General features: G+C 40.2%; 1 protein-coding gene across 5 annotated transcripts in view; it reads right to left on the reverse strand.

Annotated features, from left to right (window-relative positions):
• Positions 1-5,301: 5,301 nt before the first annotated feature.
• GPAM (glycerol-3-phosphate acyltransferase, mitochondrial) overlaps positions 5,302-20,139 on the reverse strand; it is a 63,958-nt gene continuing 49,120 nt past the window's right edge. For 3 of the 5 annotated variants that reach the window (XM_017513742.2, XM_037733211.1, XM_017513743.2), the window contains 10 exons: positions 19,717-19,802; positions 18,893-19,008; positions 16,742-16,812; positions 15,684-15,948; positions 14,997-15,139; positions 13,728-13,805; positions 12,672-12,812; positions 11,297-11,486; positions 10,086-10,144; positions 5,302-9,128 (listed from right to left, as the gene is read on the reverse strand). In XM_017513742.2, the coding sequence (XP_017369231.1) occupies positions 9,012-9,128; positions 10,086-10,144; positions 11,297-11,486; positions 12,672-12,812; positions 13,728-13,805; positions 14,997-15,139; positions 15,684-15,948; positions 16,742-16,812; positions 18,893-19,008; positions 19,717-19,802 (1,266 nt within the window). In that variant the 3' untranslated portion in view covers positions 5,302-9,011. The remainder of the gene's footprint in view (positions 9,129-10,085; positions 10,145-11,296; positions 11,487-12,671; positions 12,813-13,727; positions 13,806-14,996; positions 15,140-15,683; positions 15,949-16,741; positions 16,813-18,892; positions 19,009-19,716; positions 19,803-20,139) is intronic. The other 2 variants (XM_017513744.2, XM_017513746.2) reach the window with 1 other exon arrangement.

A 20,139-nucleotide genomic window follows, 5' to 3' on the forward strand; every position in this document is an offset into this window, starting at 1 on the left:
AGGGAGAGCAGGGCGGAACGGCTGCCTGTTCCCTCAGCCACAAGACACAGTGAGTTTTCCGGCCCACTTAACACGGTGGGAGACTTCGTAGTGAACCCGACTAAAGCTGGCTTTGTGTGCAAACCACTTCCCAAATGCCATCTTCAGATTCTGTTTCAAATTCATTGTTCTCTCTTCCAGACATGGACCCACCAGGGGTGCTAAGTGACTCCACTAAGCATTTGTAAAACACAATGTTGAAGATCAAGTTGGAAAAGCAGCCACACAGCTTCCCGACACCATGACCTTGAGAAATTGCTCACATTCAGGTTACTATTAGGGTTGTTTAGGACCATGATCAGCATGGTGTCTAGAGCATACAATTCTAAAAATACCACCCTAAGCTAAATTGCTGAGTATGGCTCTGTGCCATAACAGATTTGCAATAAGCGGTAACACATTCTGGTTATTTTCAACCTGAAAGACTCTCCTCCTGCTCAGCTCTGTGCAAGACAGTCTAAGAGGGCTTCTGCAAAGCCCTTTGCTTACTTTCTCCTCCCCCATCCTAAGGATGTTTTCCTAAGCACCGTTTTCCCTGTGCTTCTATCAGTTGCTCCAAGTTGAAGGTTCCTTGGGTTTGCAAACCCCAGAAAGAAGTGTTACAATGATCAAGAGCAAATGTGAACTCTGTCTTACGAATCTTCAGCACACTACTTCACCCCTGAGCCTCAGTTTCATCACTGGTAGGATGGGACTAATAGTACCCACCCCAGAGGATTAGAGATGATACATACAAAGTGCTTAGCACAGTGTTGCAGAAATTTAAGCCAAGAAGAACAGAGAGATCAAGAGTGGGTCCTGGGTTAGGCACCACAATGACTAACAATAGAAACACAAGTCAGTGCTAGGTATGTCTGCCACGCTGCTTTGCTGGAGCCAATTCTCTAACTTCCAGTTCCGCATCATTATGTCATTCGCCAAGCTTCACATCAAACACATGGATGATTCAACTTTGCTGCGGGAGAACTTAGTCATTTTACTGACTTGTCCATGTTCCATTTGGCTGGTGTTGACTGGACTGAGGCAAACAATGTTGCTTCTGGTCTAGATTCTATCAACTTACTGTGCGAGCACTGGTAATTTTCTCTTCTGTAAAACTTGGAGGCAGAATACTAGGTGACCTGACCCCTAATTTCCGTCTGAAGGACGCATAAGCTTCCTCAGAGCTAAACTTTCTGTCCTTTGATTCTTTGACAGCTTAAAAAGACTGTCTGGCTTGGGAGAGACTGCCCGTCCTGGCACTAGCCAACTGTTAGAGATAGCAAAGGACTCAGCCCGAAGCTACTTTGATATCCACACTAATTAATCCAGAGCCATTCCTTCTCAATCTGGGCCATGCACCCTTGTAAGCAATATTGCTCTACTTAACTCATCCCAGGGACCAATACCAGAAAACTAGGGACCACCACTATAGCCTAGCACCTAATGAAATTATCCAACTGTTCAATTAATTATTAATACTAAATGGTTCACTCTGCCCTGACCTAGCTTGCCTTTCCCTCAGAAGCATCAATAAAGGCTCTGACCTAAGCTCACCGCTCACTCCTGTCTTCTGCCTCCTGACCACACCAGTCTTTCCCATGTGGCCCTGTGCAGTGTGTCCCATGCCTCCTGTCGCTGCAACCTGTGACTACAATACACTGTGTCTCTTCTGCAGCCACACCTAACTGGCCATCATATGAAAGCATACAAAATACACACAGTCGTTTCACACTTGCAAGCCTACAGAACACTTCCACGTTCATCAAACCTAATTTCATCTTCAAAAATCCATTGCGCATTTGCACCTATGCCATATGGAGAACGACCATGCCCACAGAAGTGATGTGACCAGCTCAAAGTCTGCCTATGTACAAGAAAGCTAGCTCTCAGCCCTAGGTTTACCGACCAAGGGATCAGTTTAAAGGACTGTATAAAACTCACACACAGAATTAAACTCGGGCAAGCCTCCTTTTCACAGATTGAGGGCTGAGAAGCACCTCAATGCCTAACTGTGGTGTAAGTCGCCCAACTGCACAGGAGCTATGCCAGCATCTACAGAGATGGCCAGGCAATGATAAGGTTCGAGGCTGCCATTTCTCATTGTAGAAACATCTCTACAGGTGCACAGAGGACGTAAGTACTGTTACTTGAAAGCCCAGCTTTGTCCCATTTACTTGATTGCTTTAATATGTCCTGGAGGAAAAGCCATTTTGGAAGGGCGTTTATCACCCATGTGCTCTCCCCTGTTTTTTGCTTCTGGAGTATATTGTGTAGAAGTGCAAAATGCCAAATTTTGCCAAGGTAATGTGTCTAGAGCAAGGGTGCTCAAACTTTAATCACCTGAGGACTTGTTAAAAGACATATTGCTGGTCTCTGGGTTGGGGCTCAAAGTAGCTGCATTTCCAACAAATTGCCCAGGTGATGCTGATACTGCTTGTCTGGTTACACTTGACAACCACTGGTGTAGACAGCCACCATATCCCATGGCTCCGCGAAATCCGCACTGTGGGCCCCATGCTGTACTACTTCTTCCTCATTAGGAGAAGGGAATCAGTGCTCTCTTCCCCACCACATATACCTAGAATCATGAAATAGATGCGGGATGTTTGCCCACCATTTCAACAATGGGGAAATAATAAAGCAGGTAAATTTGGCCTCAAACCCTCCAAAAGTAAAAGAGTTGGGCTTTGTGAGATTCTCTGAGAGACATTACTTGGGGACAACTGGGTTATTTCTGAGTTCTCTCTAACAAGTGCTAAGATTGGTTCAAGAAGCGGAAGTTAAATGTTTTATAGTGCATAAACATTTCCTTACACGTAAACTCAAAGACTGTTAAAATCCTCAGGTGATAAAAACCTGAATATGTATATATATATTTTTTTTGAGATGGAGTTTTGCTCTCGTTACCCAGGCTGGAGTGCAATGCCGTGATCTCGGCTCACTGCAACCTCCACCTCCCTGGTTCAAGCAATTCTCCTGCCTCAGCCTCCCGAGTAGCTGGGACTACAGGCGTGTGCCACCATGCCCAGGCAATTTTTGTATTTTTAGTAGAGACGGGGTTTCACCTTGTTGACCAGGATGGACTCGATCAGTTGACCTCATGATCCACCCGCCTCGGCCTCCCAAAGTACTGGGATTACAGGCATAAGCCACCGCGTGAAATAGCTTCTTTCTCTATTCCAGCAAAATTCCTTGTCACTAGCAGCTGCACAGCCCATGAATACAGCAACCAGACAGTCTATCCTACACACCTAGACTCTTCTAAGAGTCAGAGGGGATTGTTGATAATTACAAAGAAAAAGGAGGGCATGGGCATAGGATTAGCCCACCAGTAAGGAAGTAAACAACAAGGTGAAATGCACACTCAGGCATACTACCTCTGCTCTTGCCTTAGGGAATCACCTCACTTGTAGTAAGTAGCATATGATGTACAGCTAGTGCTCGACTTATGACCACAGTTGGGACCGCGGACTGGTAGTAACATGATTTGGTCATAAGTTGAGTAGACTATATGTACAGTTGAAATGGTGGACGCGGAGATGATAGTGCTGCCAGAAGCTGGTCCGCACTGTCGTACGCCCAGCTGGGCAATGTTTGTGCTGCCAGACGCAGAGCAGTCGTGGCTAGCGATTATGGTCGTAAAGTCGAATGGTCGTACGTTGCATAGGTGGTAAGTCGATCAATACCTGTATCTTGGCTATGTAGGTTGGGAACTTTGAGCAGGTAGTTGAGGGCGTGTCCGTGTGTGTTCTTTCCTTATTGATCTTCCACCAACCTGCAAGACAAAAGAGGCAAGATGTTTTCCCAGAAGGCTGGAAATTGAGTTTGTCCACTCATTTACTCTAATCACCTGTCAGCCCTCAATGCTAGCTTGTTTCAATACACACTATCTTTGACATGGGCACAGGAGCGAGTCAGATGTCGAAGGCTGACCCAGATGTGTTCAATACCTAGTTAAACACCACCAGTCTTCATCAGATACTTGCCTCAAGCTTTAGCCCTGCCTAAGTCAGGCGACCAAGGTTAGCTTTCTCTCCCCTGGGGATTGCCTAGTAGCTCCTCCTGGAAGGGACACCTTGAAACTGGTCCTTTCATGCTTCTTTTTCCTAGGCCAAATGATATGAACTGGCAGTTGCCAATATGGAAATGGCCTAGAAAGGCAATTTACTTGATCCATATATGTTGTTGGACTATCATGTAAAAGTTAGATGCTTTCACATAATACACAAATTCAGATTATATTGATTTTTTTTTTTAAATCAGAGGATCCGTCAACACCACCAGGACTATCTGGTAAAGCATGGGAGGGAAGGAAAAGTTGGAGAAGAACGGAGTCGTGAAGGGAGATGGGAGACAACAGGGCCATGGAAACTGAAGGGGCAAGGGAAGCCAGGTGGGGGTGTCAATACCACAAGTGCCCCTGTACTTTCAAGGAGGCATGTTGAAATTTTACTAGCTAAGTGTGTAGAAGACAGCAAGAGCTTAAAAAGGACAATATTAGGACTAAAATTAGAAAGTAGACTAAACATCAAGAGATGAGGCTTCAAAATTAACATCCACTTACCTAGTGGCTATCAGAATTTAGCTACAATAAAAGGAAGGTGACCTCTCGCAGCAGCAAGAGAGTTGCTAGTGCCAGGATAAGGGCACAGTCACAGCAACAACATCACAGAGGAAATCAGAAGGGTTCAAAATTTAGGGAGGGGTTGGCTGGAGAACGGATGGAATGGTCTTGGGCATCAATCAGTTTCACAGTCACATCATGCATCCAAATGACATGGACATCATCAGCAGGTACACCTCTACCACTGTTCCCAGAACACTATGGAGATCAGGCTGTATTTGAGAACTTTCAAAGAATCCATAAAATCTATCTGTGCTCTGAAAAAAGAATTTTCTAGTCAAAAAAGTAAACTAATATTGTTTGATCCACTCTGATAAACTGGTAGAGAAAACACTTTTTATAAACTTAAATATGCAAAACTGTAACAAGCACCAAGCTTAAAGAAATCTTTACAAAAACCCAAAGAATCTCTCTAGAATATGGATATTCACTAAGTAAAAGGAGAGCAATAGCTAAGTAGACCTGCATCTCCAAATGCTTGATCAAATTTGGAAAGCTGTGGGTCAATAATAAAAGCATGTAATGTAGGGTCATACATTTATGGAAGATACCATTAAGCATTTTAATAAGTTTCTATGTAAAGTCAGAAAAGAATAATTGTTTGTATAATGAATTATGTAAGAAACTGTTTTAAATACAAATCCAACACATCAGGAATATGTTAATTTTTTGGTTTATTAAAACGAATCTACATTTTGTGTGTTTCTTGCAATACATTAACAAGCATAAAAATCAATCTGCATTTCCAAGTATGTTTCGCTCACAAAATCACGCAGTATTTCACAGTACCTTACAGTAATTCTTTTTACAACAATCTTAACATTTCTTTGTACACAGGCAAATAGTTTAATACCTTCCATCAAAACATTTCAGAGCTTTAGATGTTTAAAAATAAGGTCAAGAATCTCTTTCAAATGCAATCATTAGTTTGTATTAAACTAAAATGCCAGATGGCAAGTCTCAAGTTTCTAAGAAGTTTTAAAAAACGGGTTTACAGCCCATAGTAAGTCTTATAAACCTCAACAATAGGTCCTGTCATGTCTAAACACTACAACTACCTGTCGATAAAAATCTGTATTCCATTGTACAATACTTTCTTCTAGATCTGAATTAAAACCTTATTTACCCCAATTCATCCATGTATTCTGATACTTTCAGTGAAAAGGCCAGGATCGTTGGGGCTGTTCTATCGAAGGAAAGAACTCCAATCACCTACGTTATAATTTTCTGTGCTTATTTTCTCTAGGGGAGGAAATACATACCTATTCAATGCAACACTGGATGTTACAAAATGCATGCAAATTCTGCCCCAGTGCCATCTGTTCATTACCGTTTTGTCTCCTTAAAGAACTATCTAACATAGTGTTTCCCAAAATGTTCTCCACAGGACATTAATGAGAGGTTCATAGGTATCCAAAAGGAGAAAAATGTCCTGGTGTCAAAACAGTTTGGGCAATGCTGGGTTAAACAGTTTTCACTGCTGGATGTCAAGCCCTTACTGTGCTAAAGTGCATTGTAAGTTTCCATGTGCAAACTTAGTTTCCCAGCAACACCATTTCTGTAACACACTGATGAACATCTCACAGAACACTCATATTACATGGAGCACTATGGGAGATGCTTTTCCCCATCCAGGTTACTGAAAATTCCACAATCTGAGCTTACATTCATTGTAATCCCAGAAATATTTTCTCCACTTACCCTCATGACTTTGTGAGAATTAACAGATCTCAGAAGGAAGGCTCGATGCCTTCTCAGTTAGCAGTTCTACATACTTCACACTGGTTTTTGCCTTTGTTTTTCACGCAATTTTAAGAGTGCAAAAATTCCTTCCTCTCTTCTGAATCACTTAGGACATTCTCATTTTTAAAAACAGAGTAGTTTCATATTGCTTAATATTGTGTGTGTGTGTGTTTTTAACTTGACTCACAGTCTTCCCCTGAAGGGCATGCATTTCATGTTATAGAAATGCAATAAAGTAAACTAATAAATTATTTACAAGCACCTAGTTTGTTTAACCTTATGTGGAAGCCATTGCTGTTGGAAAACAATGAGAATGTATCTTTTAGCAAAACGGTGCATCTGGAAGCTTTATTGTGAAGATGCTTTTCTTGCTTTTTTTTTTTTTTTTTTTTTTTTGTCATGAGGCACTGAAGAATGAGTTGTGCTGAAATTAACTCAAAGGTCAGCTTGTCTGGATGAGCCTAACTTTGGTTGAGATTTTTCTCCCTTAAAAAAGATTTTCAAAGCACCAGTTAATTACAAAAAGCATGCATATTTATCCTCACAGTGAGTTAAGTGGTGAGAGCTAGCAAATCATACATTGCATTCCCCAAAGCATCTGATCGAACTTCTAGAAAACAAAACCAACCAAAAGGGAAAATAACGCAAGAGAAGCCATATTTTCTCTGCTCAGGCTGGCAAAGCAGCAGCTCTTTGTAGCAGTGACAGGCAGGGCAGAGTGTCCACTGGGAACTGAGTCCCAACCTTGACTAATGGTGAGCTTGAGTAATCCTTAATCTACAATTTAAAGGATGAAAAAAAGAGACCAGTGAAATGTTTGATTTCCCCTGATAAGGGGAACACCCAAGGGAATACACAAGACTCCCTGAGATTCCTCCAAAGTAGCCAAGAAAAAGACGTGTTCTTCTACCCTACTCAGTAAAATGGAATGCTAAAATGTGATATCTTATTTAACATCAAAGCTACTACAACTGACAATGACTTAATGGTACAAGAATTCCTATAAAGAAAAAATATATTTTAAATGCAGAACTTGAGAGGGATCACAACAGCATAGCATTATTGCTATGAATTTCAAACATGATATTTCATACAATGTGAAATATCAATCAGCATCCATCCCTCTCCCAAAATACACGTTATTTATGAGATACTATTAGTGTTTAAAATCCAAGCTTACGGAGGTTACAAACTTAATTCTCAGTACTTTTATACTAAATTCAAAGAATCTGTGTAACACTCATCTAGAAAAATTCTTAATTCCATAATATCTTAAAGATAAGCAACAGTAAACTGTTAGAAAATATTTTAACATTGCATGATCTTTAAGAAATCACCATAATTACCATAATAAACTAATAATTATGCTCCCTGCTCACAAAAGGCACCTACCTATTATGAACAGATCATTTTTTATAATTATTTACCACTATGTGGCACAAGGGTTTAGGCATATAACCCATAAAAATTTGTTAAAAGCCATGGTTTTTCCTCAAAGCTAAAAATCCATAAATGCCTCTAACCATTACCAGTCAGTAGGGCCACCACATACATAAACTGGACAGGCGGTGCCCTGCACAACTGGGGTGGGCACTAGTCGCCTGGACTGGGGTGCACTGCACAATCTGTGTGCAGCACAGAAGCCCTCATCAGTGGTCTGTAGCCAGAGCACTGTATTCTAACAGAGTCTGTCAGCTCAAGCTCATCAAGTTAGGAAAGTTGCTATTTGGTTGGTGGACTTCCAAGAAACAGCTGTACCTGTGAGAGGCAAGTGTTACCTGAGGGCTGGGACGGGGTACAGACATAAAACAGAAGGGTTCTAAATACTTGCTGGTCATTTAAAACTCAATGGCACTTTTTTATAGGAGCAAAAGCTTTCAACACCAGTTTTTCTGGCCAAGTTTAACTAGAATTTTGCCAGCTAAATTAACTTCCTCATGTCAGCTATTTGATTACAATATCTCAGTTCCTGACCTAAACTAATATGGTCTGTTTTCACATAGCTCTTAAAAACATTTTCTAAATCTGACCGCAAGGGACAACACAGTGATACCTGGGTATGATATGTATCAGTCCATTCATTTATAAAGCACTTTAGGATAAAAGGTGCTCCCATTAAAAATGTAGCTACTATTGACAAAGACAAAACTGAGAAAGAGCGAATGGATGACTAAATTATTTTTAAAGAGAGCATTCACCATTAGCCAGAAAATATACCAACAAATTACCCGACAGCATTAAGTATACCATACAAGATTCAGTTCTAGAACACAGCTACATGTCTGTGTCCATCACAGTAATTAGTCCTTAAAAGCTGGACTTAAAATGTAAGTCTTTAATAAACTCCAAAATAATTTATTGAGATTTCATCTTGTAGTCTACTGATTATGAGTTGTGAATAGAGGCTGAGGTCCCCCCAGGTGTTATCTCTAGGCTTCTGTGTCGACGTAGAGCTGGGAAGATCACAGAACCATGGAGGGAGAAGGCACTTGTCTTCCAGGAGGTCACTTCGGGACAGGGCAGGCCTGACCTTGTGACGGCACCTTCAACTCTCAAGCCAGAAGCTGGTACCTACAAGGGACTCATCTTATGACCTTCACTTGCCAGCAGGGCCACATGTTACCTACAGCACCACAAAACTCAGAATATATTCTAGAAGTTTTTGCCGGTTGCATTGAGGTAGAAAAGTGCTGCTCAGTTCTAAAACAGACACTCTCTTTTGTTTGGTCTCCTTGAAAACCTAAAGAAAAAGTTTAGATTAAATTAAAGGCAAAAAAAAAAACCCCACCCATTTCTATTACTAACCTGACCTGTGGTATCCTAGACCTCAGAAGGCAGTAAAGGCACACAAAACCACATCGTGGCTTTAAGTATGTATGCATGCGTGTGTGTGAGTATGAGATGGGAGTTACCAACGCAAGCAAGGTTTTTTTTTTTTTTTTTGGAATAGAGGTCAACCAACATAACTATATTCTAAAATTTCAACCAACATAACTATACTATAAAATGCCTTAGGATAAAGTTATAAACAGTCCCTCAAAAAAGTCACTAGTATCTCTATGGACTCACATTCCCCATGAATCATGAAGGTAAAGGACACTTGAGAATACTTCTAGGAATACTTGTAAAAATACAAGAAAGTAACTAAAAACCATATAGAGTAATTAAGAGCCAAGACTGTGGTACAGGTTAAGCATTCCTAATCCAAAAATCAAAAATCTTTAGTACTCCAACATCTGAAACGTTTTGAACACCAATATGGGGCTCAAAAGACATGTTCACTAGAGCATTTTGGGTTTTGGATTAGAGATGCTCAACCTGTAAGTATAAGTCACGTATTCCAAAATAAAAATAAAAATACATCTGAAATCCAAAACACTTCTGGTCCCAACATTTCAGATAAGAGATACTCAACCTGTAGCATCTTGAAACATATTGATACCAGTTATATTTAGCAGTTTGGGAATAGATGTGAAATTAGTAAAATTCCAGAACATTCAAATAAATCTGCACTGATGGGCTTGACCTTCAACACAGCCCTACCCATCCTACATGCCCCATTCCCAAAAGTGCCTTTATCATTAAACCAGCAGAAGCCGCTGTTCTCGGGGTCCACCCTACCACGAAGGTAGCTCAAACAGACTAGACCTAAAAAGAACAGAAGACAGATTTTACACCATAAATGGTGGACACCTACCCCAATATCCTTAAATATTTTCACAGCATTCTTCACCAGACAATATGTGGCACTCTCAGCTGGAGGGAGAGAATAAAACCCCATCAAATGGTTAGGCCCAACAAATCATGACAATCCCAATACCCACAGAAAGTATTGGGAGCTAGAAAGAGAATGAGGGCAAGTCAGCAGACAGGGGTGGGGCCCCACTTCTACCACTGGCAATCTGTGAGGTCTCAGATGACTTGCTGCTTCTTTAAACCTACTTTGTCCTCTATGAGGTAAAAAACAAAGGGAGAAGGAGAGAAAGGGGGGTGTAAGAGAGAGAAATACAGAGGAATGGAGGTAAGTAGAAATACCTAAACCATCCATCTTGCAGGACTTTTGTAAGAATCAAATGAGACGGTGTATAAGTATTCTTTAAGCTATACGGTGGTACACAGATGATTGCTACATCAGTGGAACCAGAGAAAGGACAGGCCTAGAGGTTAGGAAACAAGAATTCTGATCCCAAGATTACCCATTAACTAGCTGTGTGACCCTGGGTATTTTCCTCGTCTATAAAATGAGGTGATTAGATTAGATTCCTTCTGGCTCTAAAGATGGATTCAAAGTAGATTCAGCTTCAAATTACAACTGTAGAAAATACTACTGTCACCCCAATCATACCTCCTAAAACAAACACAACAGAGTGCTGGCCAAGACGTGCAGCAAGTGAAACACACACTGTTGGTGGCAGTACCAGTTGGTATAACCACTTGGAAATTGTTTGGTGGTATCTACTAAAGCTGAATATGCCCAGAGCCTACAGCCAGGCAGTTCTGTTCCCACAGATATGCTGTATACAGGGGCACAGATGTTCACCAAAAGACGTACTCAAACATGCTCACAGCAACACTGTTCAAAGCAGCTGTGAACTGAAAATGACCCAAATATCCTTCAACAGTGGAAGGAATAAAATGTGGTAAACATTTATACAACGGAACACTATACAACAAGAACAATGGAACGACTATACGAGTCTCAAATATGATGTTACATGAAAAAAGCCAGATGTAAGAGTGCATGACTGTATCATTCAACCTACGTAACATACCAAAGAAGAGAAATAGTAATACTCTACGGAGTCAGAGGTCAGGATAAGTTTGCATTTTTCCAATTTTCTACAATTAGTGAATTTCTGTAATCAATAAAACAAAGATTTTAAAAGACCAAATAGTGACTTAACATACCATATACTGCAACATTTCTTTCTGTTCTGGTTATTAGGTATTTGTGCAACTTTTGCAGATATTCAGGTTCCGGAACAGGACCGCTGAAGTTGTGAACAAAGATGGCAGCAGAGCTGTAGGCCTCCAGCAAAGGCCCAAGGAGCCTCTGTAAGAAGGTGATAAACTGCTGGTGCTCCTTGGATTGGCTCACCTGAGAGAGCAAAAGCAGGAGATGAGGTCATGAGGAAGTGACAAGAGACACAAAACAGGTGGACAGAGGACTTTCTCTGGAGAGCCAGTAGCGTGAGAAGATGGCCACGCACAGCAGCACTACCTCAAAGCGGCCCACTGCCCCTCATGCAGAGAATCTCTGCTGGAAAAAATTGCTGGCTTTCAAACACTCTTTATTGCAATCACTCACTTTTTTTAAATAGTATTTGAGGCTTGTGTTCATTGAACAGCCACCTAGAAGAAATTTTCACAACTGAATGCCATAATTATGATATCTTATTGTCACTGAAAATAGCTGGTCTTAAGACCAGGCCCTCCACAATTTGAAACCTGGGCTCGACAGTGACTCAAGTCTGCAAAAAGGCCAATGGGGGACCAACAAGACCATCTCAGTCCTTCTTCAGCACCTATTCCCTGCCTCCCTAAATGGCCTCTGCCCACAGTGCAGTACTGTGGGGAATGATGGCCACCATGACAAGTGTTTTATGGCTGGGAGGCTCTCACTGGACCTACCCAAAACACGTTGGTTCAGTGAAGCCCCTCTAGGGTGTGAAAGCAAGATCACTGCCCAATCTTGAAGCTAATATCATCCAAGTGAAAAAGAAGACAATTCTAACTGTCAAAAAAGAGTAACCCACATAGGGTCTTCAGAAAAGACAGGTCATTATTACTAAGTTCTAAAATTATAAATTAAACAAAATTGATTTTTCTAAAAAGGGACAATTTTTTTTAATCTAAATTTTCTCCTATAATGGTATTTGTTTTAACTGACAGCAAAGAGCTTAATGTATGAAATTTTTGGAGGGATAGCAAGACTGACTCAAGGGCAACCAGGCCAATGGCAGCTCAGCAAAACTGCTGCCTCATGAGGGGTGCAGGTGTAAGGAAACAGGTATGTACCTGTGTATTTCATAAAAGGGTGATGAAAGTCTCACCTATGACATTCATCCTCCTGACTTTTCAGACTCTCCTTTCCTTTTCTACTTAAACTGAATAAGGTACTAATTCAACTCAAACAGTCTGAGTGTCTTTACCACATAGAAGGTACCAGAGCTAGCTGGGGTTCTTTAGATACGAAGACATCACCAGGGCTCCAGCTGATTTCACTGCAACATAAACTCCAACATATCCCTGTCATATCCACCAGAATTCTTCACCAAAGTACCTTTAGGTAGCAATCTCGCTGTTCCTCCCCAAAGTCACTGTCTTCATCTTCTTCGTCACTTCTCCAAGACAAAGGTTCGGGAAGCTTCTTGTCCCACTGCTGCTCAGCAAGACTAGGACTGATATCTTCCTGGTCATCTTGCTAGGCCAAGGAGATGAAGGATAGTAAATAAATATGCACTGGCACACAAACTGCCCAGTGGTGCCAGGACAAGGCAGTCCTCTTCTCTGGCCCTTCCTGGCTCTTCTGTGTTTAGCCATTCATAATGTCAATCCACTTCCCTTCCAAACTCAAACTCAGGGGACAAAAGAAAAGAGTGGGTAGGAGGGGAGAGCTACCAGAAAGATCAAATAAAAGCACCCCCACATATTCTTAATTGATATCTACTTTTCTGGGCCATCCCCTCTACACCAAATCCATCAAAATTAAAACAGAATCTCAAAAATGAAAACTGCAGATGTGCAAGCTACAAGCACACTGACAGGTGTAATGTCTCGACTTAACATACAAACCTCTGGATGTCACACAATCAATTCAGGATATGTTTTAGACAACACAACTTACAAATAGAAACCAAAATATTAAATAATCCCAAAGGACTCTTCCTCTCCTTATTCTTATTTTTTGCATCTCTACATGTGAACATAACAACATACCAAATGTAATTATTGGTTTATTTATATATTTATGAGACTGAATCTCACTCCGTTGCCTGGGCTGGAGTCCAGTGGCATGATCTCAGCTCACTGCAACCTCTGCCTCTCAGGTTCAAGTAATTCTCATGCCTCAAAGTAGCTGGAATTTACAGGCGTGTGCCACCAAGACCAGCTAATTTTTGTATTTTTAGGAAAGACAGGCCTTTGCCATGTTGGCCAGGCTGGTTTCGATCTCCTGACCTCAGGTGATCCACCCACTTTGGCCTCCCAAAATGGTGGGATTACAGGCACACACCACTGAGCCTGGCCAGTTACTGGTTTAAATAAGTGGCAGAAAAGATAAGGGAATGAAGAACAAGTAACTTCATAAAGGCAAATAAAGAAAAGCTCTTCCTCTTACCTCCGCCACTGTAAGAATGCCATACTGGATAAACTTTCCTACTGTTTCATGGCAAACTTGGTAAAATGTCTGGCAAGGCTGAAAAGAAAAGTCATTTAAATGTAAATGCCACCATTTTATCCTTTTTTTTTTAAGGCAGAAAAAAATGGTACAAGGTAGCTGCCAAATCCTTCCATTCTTTTACCTCCCTCTCCCCACTGGGTAAAGTCCTGTGATTCCCAACGCCCACCCTCTTGATACACACACGGTCATAGACAAAGCCTGAGAAGAAACCTGTCACTTTCTGGCAGAGCACCCAACGCTGCACCACCTGCAAAGGGTACGCCTGAGCTCAGTGCTCTCCCCACACCCACAATGTGGCAAGCCCTCTGAAGGCTGCTTGTCAGTCCCCCACTATCCATTTCTTTTACTTTATAAGACAATTTCTCTGCAGAAGTTATCTTATAATAAATACTGTACACAAAAGTGGTGAATGAGGAAATACAACATTGGAATAGGTAAACAAAAACCAAGGAAAGGGAAAGGTCAATCAGGAGTCTTATCTGCCCTCATCCCTCCCAACCCACCACCCAAGGTTCCTGCAAAATAGATTCCCCAACAGGAGCACTACTACACCTCACACAAAGGAGAGCGTGGAAGGGGCGCTACTCCCAACACATGTACTCATCTCATCAACATCTCAAGACACAGTCATACAAAGGAAAATATCAGAATTCAAATATAATATGAATTCTACATGTTGATGAGTTTGGAAAAAAAAGAAATCTACTGCTGAATACATATGTCTCATGATAAATGCCTAAAAGTGTTTGGGTATATAATGTACATGCTCATTAGTACTGCTGGGCTTTGATTTCCTCACTTGTAAATTGAGAGGGGTTGAACAGATGATTTTTAAGGCTGCTTCTGACTCTTAACACCTGTGGTTCCATCATCTACAGGTGGGTAGGTTAATTATTTACAAACCACTGACCCAGTGCCTCATACATAATACGTGCTCACTAGCTTTGACTGCGACTGCTGAGAACACTGACCAATCTGTCCTATCATGGCTCATAGCTGCAGATTGGATTCAGTGGAACAATGAGCCAAAGAGCAAACCAAGATAGGAAATGACATACTGGTTTGGTGGTCATTGAAATCCAGGAGTGGAATATAAAGTGTCAACAATGGGCCGAACATTCTCTAACGGAAACACACAGGGGGTTTATGTTTTCATGAAAACGCTCAAGAAAAGAGACCAGGCGACACTGAAGAGTCTTCACTCACCAGCGAGATAGTGCCTTCATTGGAGAGAAGGTAGCACAGGCTGGCCGCCTTCCGCACCAGCTGCTCCTGGCTGATCAGGTTAGGTGGGGTGCCGGCGGGCCCCCCCAATCCCCTCTTGTTCTGAACTGCATAAAGGCTGCAAGCTAAGAAAAGCAAAGTAACAATGAAGTTGCCAGCTCTAAGTCTCCAAGAAAAACTTCAACTGGTTTGAATAACCTTGAGAGACTGTTAATACATCAAAAATAATGGCCTGTATTTGCTGGAGAAATTTAAGTAAATCCCACGATTCAATTCTTGATTCCATATGATCCTAACTCCATCAAAAACCTTCTCCAATGACATGAGACCCCTGTCCTCTCCTTCCTCTCTTCTCCTATCACAAATGAGGTCTTCCACTCACTTTGCTGCCCTGTATATGTTTCATCTCAGATTTTCAGCTCCTGGATAGCAAGACACTCTACCTTTCCTAATAAGGATAATACTGTACAAATGGTAATTCGGTAACTACTCATTGTAGTTATGAACAGTGATATAACAGGAGATTACATTTTCATTTGGAAACTAAAAATATATCCACATTCCCTCAAGCAAGGGGCTATCACCCAAATTAAAGCAGATATCCCTATGTGTTTTAGGCTCTTTTACTGTCCATGAAAATTACTGAAAATATTTCAAGGCCTGACATACCTATGATGGCCTCCATGATAAAGACATGAAGTACCCCATTGCTGTAGAAGTTGAGTTCAAAGACTGATGGGACAGTTGTGCTGGGGGTGATAAAAAACTCATCGTTCCTGCTAGTGTGGGTGATTGTGACACAATTTCCCAGCAGTTGTATGGCATGCATTACTACATCTTCTGAATTTCCTGAGAACCCCAGGTCAAAATCACGAGCCAGGACTTCCTCTTTCATCACAAAGAAGTCTTCCACCAATGTGGAGAGATCGATTCCCTAAAGAGACAAAAACGGTATCATGCCAGTGGAAACCTGCTTTCCAAAAAGCTGAGAGGCCAACACTCCAGGACTTTCTCCTTGCCTTGGCTTTCCTGCAGCTCACTGCTGGCACATAGAGGAGGGCCAGAACACCAATGCAGAGTGAGCCAGAAAACTGCTTAAAAAGCTGGTCCTCCAGGAATGACACATGCTAGTGAACACTCTGGCCACGACACATGATATGCACACGTAAGATCACAAAGGGGAAAAAAAAAGCCATCTGCAAGTAAGAAGTGCTTATTTTTTTAGCAAGATTCCCTTCATTTTAAATATTTATCTGACAAATATTTATTGGGTGCCTATATATATTGGCACTGTGTTTGGTAGTGAGAACATGACGGGACAAGACTGGTGTGGTTTCTTCCATCATAAAGCTCAGACAAATGTATTTTGGGAGGGTAAAGGGTGGGTTCTAAAATGCCAGTCAATTCATTTGAAAAGCATCTGCTATCAGTATACATACTACATGTTAATGAAATAGAACTTATTTATATTATTAATCAAGCAATGTCTTAGTACTACATATATTAAGCAGTCTGGTTTTGTTTCGTTTTGTTTTCTAATGTAGACTCTTCCTCCACCAAGTTGATAAACTCCTTTGGACAGGGTCCTCAGCTTATTTCACTGTTTATCTCAGCACCGGCCAGGAGTGTGCCAAATCTGCCTCCTGAATATGTATTATATGTATTCAAGCAGCTGATAAAACATTCTCCTGCTTCCTACTTAACTGCAGGTGACATTGCAGACATACCTGCCTGTGTCTGTAGAGGAGCAGGCAAGCCACAATGTGTGTGGACATAATGGCACAGGACTTGCTAGCAGCTGGAAGGCAAACACAAAGCTTTATTTAGTTGCACTTTTTTCAGATATAGCTGAACTTATTTGAAATATCTAAATTTTAAACAGGAGTATTTAAAACTATAAAAGTCTTCTATCGCATTTCCAATAAGTGTGATTTACCAACAGGAAGTTATAATATCACAGTGTTCTGGTACAATGGAACCTCATTAGAGATCACTATTCATCATATAACAGGCTAAGACCGGTCCACCTCCAGGCCAATGGAACTTAATTAGTGAATGAAGAAGAGACACCTTATTGAAATATAAGACCCAAAGTACAAGCCTGTTTGAATTCTACAGGATTTCCCATTTCCATATTCCTTGACTTGCACCCACTTGCTGTCTATTATAGCTACAACTCCACTCTTCTTGCTGGTATTCCCATGTTAAAAGGAAAGTGTAGTAGAAGGGTAACAGCTGATTTGAAGTCAGGAAAATCTGAGCTCAAATCCTAACTTACTCACTAACTTCATGACTTGGGGCAAATTACTTAAATTTCTGGCCTCACGTTTCTCACTGGTAAAATGAAAACACTACCCTAGCTCATTAGGCTGTGTGAGAATAAAATGATTGGCCCAGCACAGGAGCCATAGTAATGGGTGTTCAATACGTTTGCGTTTCCTCTTTCAACCTGACCCAGAGGTAAGAAAGAAAGGCACAGAAACACACTTGAGAATAACTAGAGTGCACAATCCAACACTGCAACACTGTGAATTTGCATAAAATTATAATTATATAAATCAAATCTGAGAACACCCATGGAATAATAATCTGAAATCATGGTAACATTTGTGAGTTTTCTAAGATAACAGTAAATTTATGAATACTTCATTCACCACTCAGAATTGAAGTTGTCTCCAGTACTTAAAAAAAGTACTCAGTACTATATGTATAGCTATTAAAAATATTTATAAATAATTTTTAAATATTAATACATGTGTTATAAATAGAAAGCAGCACAATACAAAACTGTAAAAAAATATTTTGAGAGACTACATAGCAACACCACTGGTTATTTCGGTAGTGAGTTTTTGCTATCTATTTCATCTTTACGTTCCAACTTTTCAACAATAAGGTATTATTTTTTGTATCCAGATTTTAAGCAGGAGAGAGATGTAATCAAATGTGCTTGAGAAAGAATCCTCTGGCCCAAAGTCAAGTAGGAATAGGAGCCCCCAGAACAGGAGGAGCAAAGTGAAGGAGGGAGGCCTCCCCAGAGGCACTGGCAGGAGATGCTGAGAGTATCACCAGCGTCCTGGCCCAGAGAATGGCAAGTAAGAAATCACAACCGGGCTAAGCAGGGCACTGCCTTGGGATTTTAAAGCAGCCTCCATGACAGGACACAACTATACAACTTGGAACTTAAAGAAGACTGGTCCTGGAGTGAACTCACACTCCTCTCTGGGTTCACTTTAATTATTTGTGTACAACCATCCCACCGACAACAGCATAAGCTCGCTGAGTGCAGAACCATTAATTATTCATTTCGTATTCTCCGTGGCTAAATGAAAGCTTTATACAAAGCTACTCATATTTGCTGCATTATAAAAGCTTATGAGGTCAAAGGAGAAATGGACATGCAACTATAAATCTAGATGTTGTACCACAAATTAGTTCAAATAAAATATACTGATGAGCAACAGAAGCCTCTGTTGCTCATCAGTATAACAACAAATATAAAATCATTTGTTATTAAATGATGTGAACTAATTTGTGGTATATAATTTGTGGTATATTAGTTCAAATATTTGAACTAATTTGTGGTACAACAAATATAAAATCATTTATTAAAATGATAACAAATCATTTTAATACTATCTTTAAAAAGCACAAAAACTACCACATGCACACCTACTAATTACCAGACACTGTATAAGATGTTTAACTCATATTATCTCAATCTCCATGGTATCACCTTCTAATAACTCACCTATTACCACCTGTGAATTAACAGAACCTGAAGTAGAAACTAACCTCAGCAGATCCCAAAACCTGTATAGATTACACTGCACCATGATGAATCTTAATTGTAGAATTAAAGGGTTTGGTATTCTACTTACTGAATAGAATATGCTCAGCCAGATTTGCAATCAACCTCCTTCGTAGGGATTCATCTGTTGCATTTCTGGACTCATTAATGGACGTGTCTCTACCTTCATCAGCAGCATCACTGGGTCTGAAAAGTGTTTTGAAAATCGACCCACAACCACACTCTTTTACAAGGCAAACTATGTGGAATTGATCTTTAAATAAATTAGATACTTTAAATTGCAACATATTTTAAATTCAAACCACATATAGATGATTTCTATGGGTTGTTTTCCTCCGTAACATACCGCATTATGGCCTGGCCAAAATATGTTATTTAGTTATGACTAAACAGTCTGTGGATATACATCATTTCCAAAACCACTGGCAGAAAAATACATAAAGCAAGATGCACTATTTTAAAACATTTTTGAAAATTCAATATTTCCACATATTAAAGGAAGAGCTTCATATTCAATTTCCCTAAATTAAAATTCAGTTTGAATTCTGAAAAATTCAAACAGCAGAAATCTTTTATACATTTCACTTACATACAATACGCATAACCTACTACCAAAAAAAATCAGTTCAAGCATTCAAAAAGTATAAATCAAATAAGAATTCCTATATGATTCGCAAAATAAAAAAGATTTTATAAGCAAGTAATTAAAAAAACCCTCCAAACTAATATGAAAACATGTCATCTCAACATCCCTTATTGGACCAAGGCAAAAGTTACTTGAGTAAAGAAGTGAAAATAAGAATGTATACATTCAATAAAGTTAATCTATGCAATACAAGAAATATCAGATGTTTAGTAGCTTAATTCCTGTAAAAAAAATTCTACAAATTTTACCTTGAAGGAAGTATAGCTGGTAACAATGCTTGCTCCAGAGAAAGTGGAGCAGATGCAGGTTTCTGACTTTGGCTTTCTAAATATTCCTGGAGAAAAAAAATACAACATGATCATTTACTCTCACTTTCCCACCAACATATAAAATACAATTTCATCTTCCAAAGGTTAAAAGGGAGTTGTTCATAAAATAAGCCATGCTGTAGAACATGGAATATACTCTCTATAACCCAAAATATCTTTGGAAACCCAGAATGACTCAAGAATGTTGCTAAGCATGAAACTGAACTTAAGAACTGAAGGCACAAAGAATAGGATGCTCAAACAAAATCATTTCAAAATTAAAAGAAAATTCTTACCTTTTCTCACACATCTTCATAAAATTGACATTCCTAATATCATTAACTAGTGATAACATAATCATAC

Source organism: Cebus imitator, unplaced genomic scaffold, assembly GCF_001604975.1.
Source record: "Cebus imitator isolate Cc_AM_T3 unplaced genomic scaffold, Cebus_imitator-1.0 Scaffold500, whole genome shotgun sequence".
Lineage (NCBI taxonomy): Eukaryota > Metazoa > Chordata > Mammalia > Primates > Cebidae > Cebus > Cebus imitator.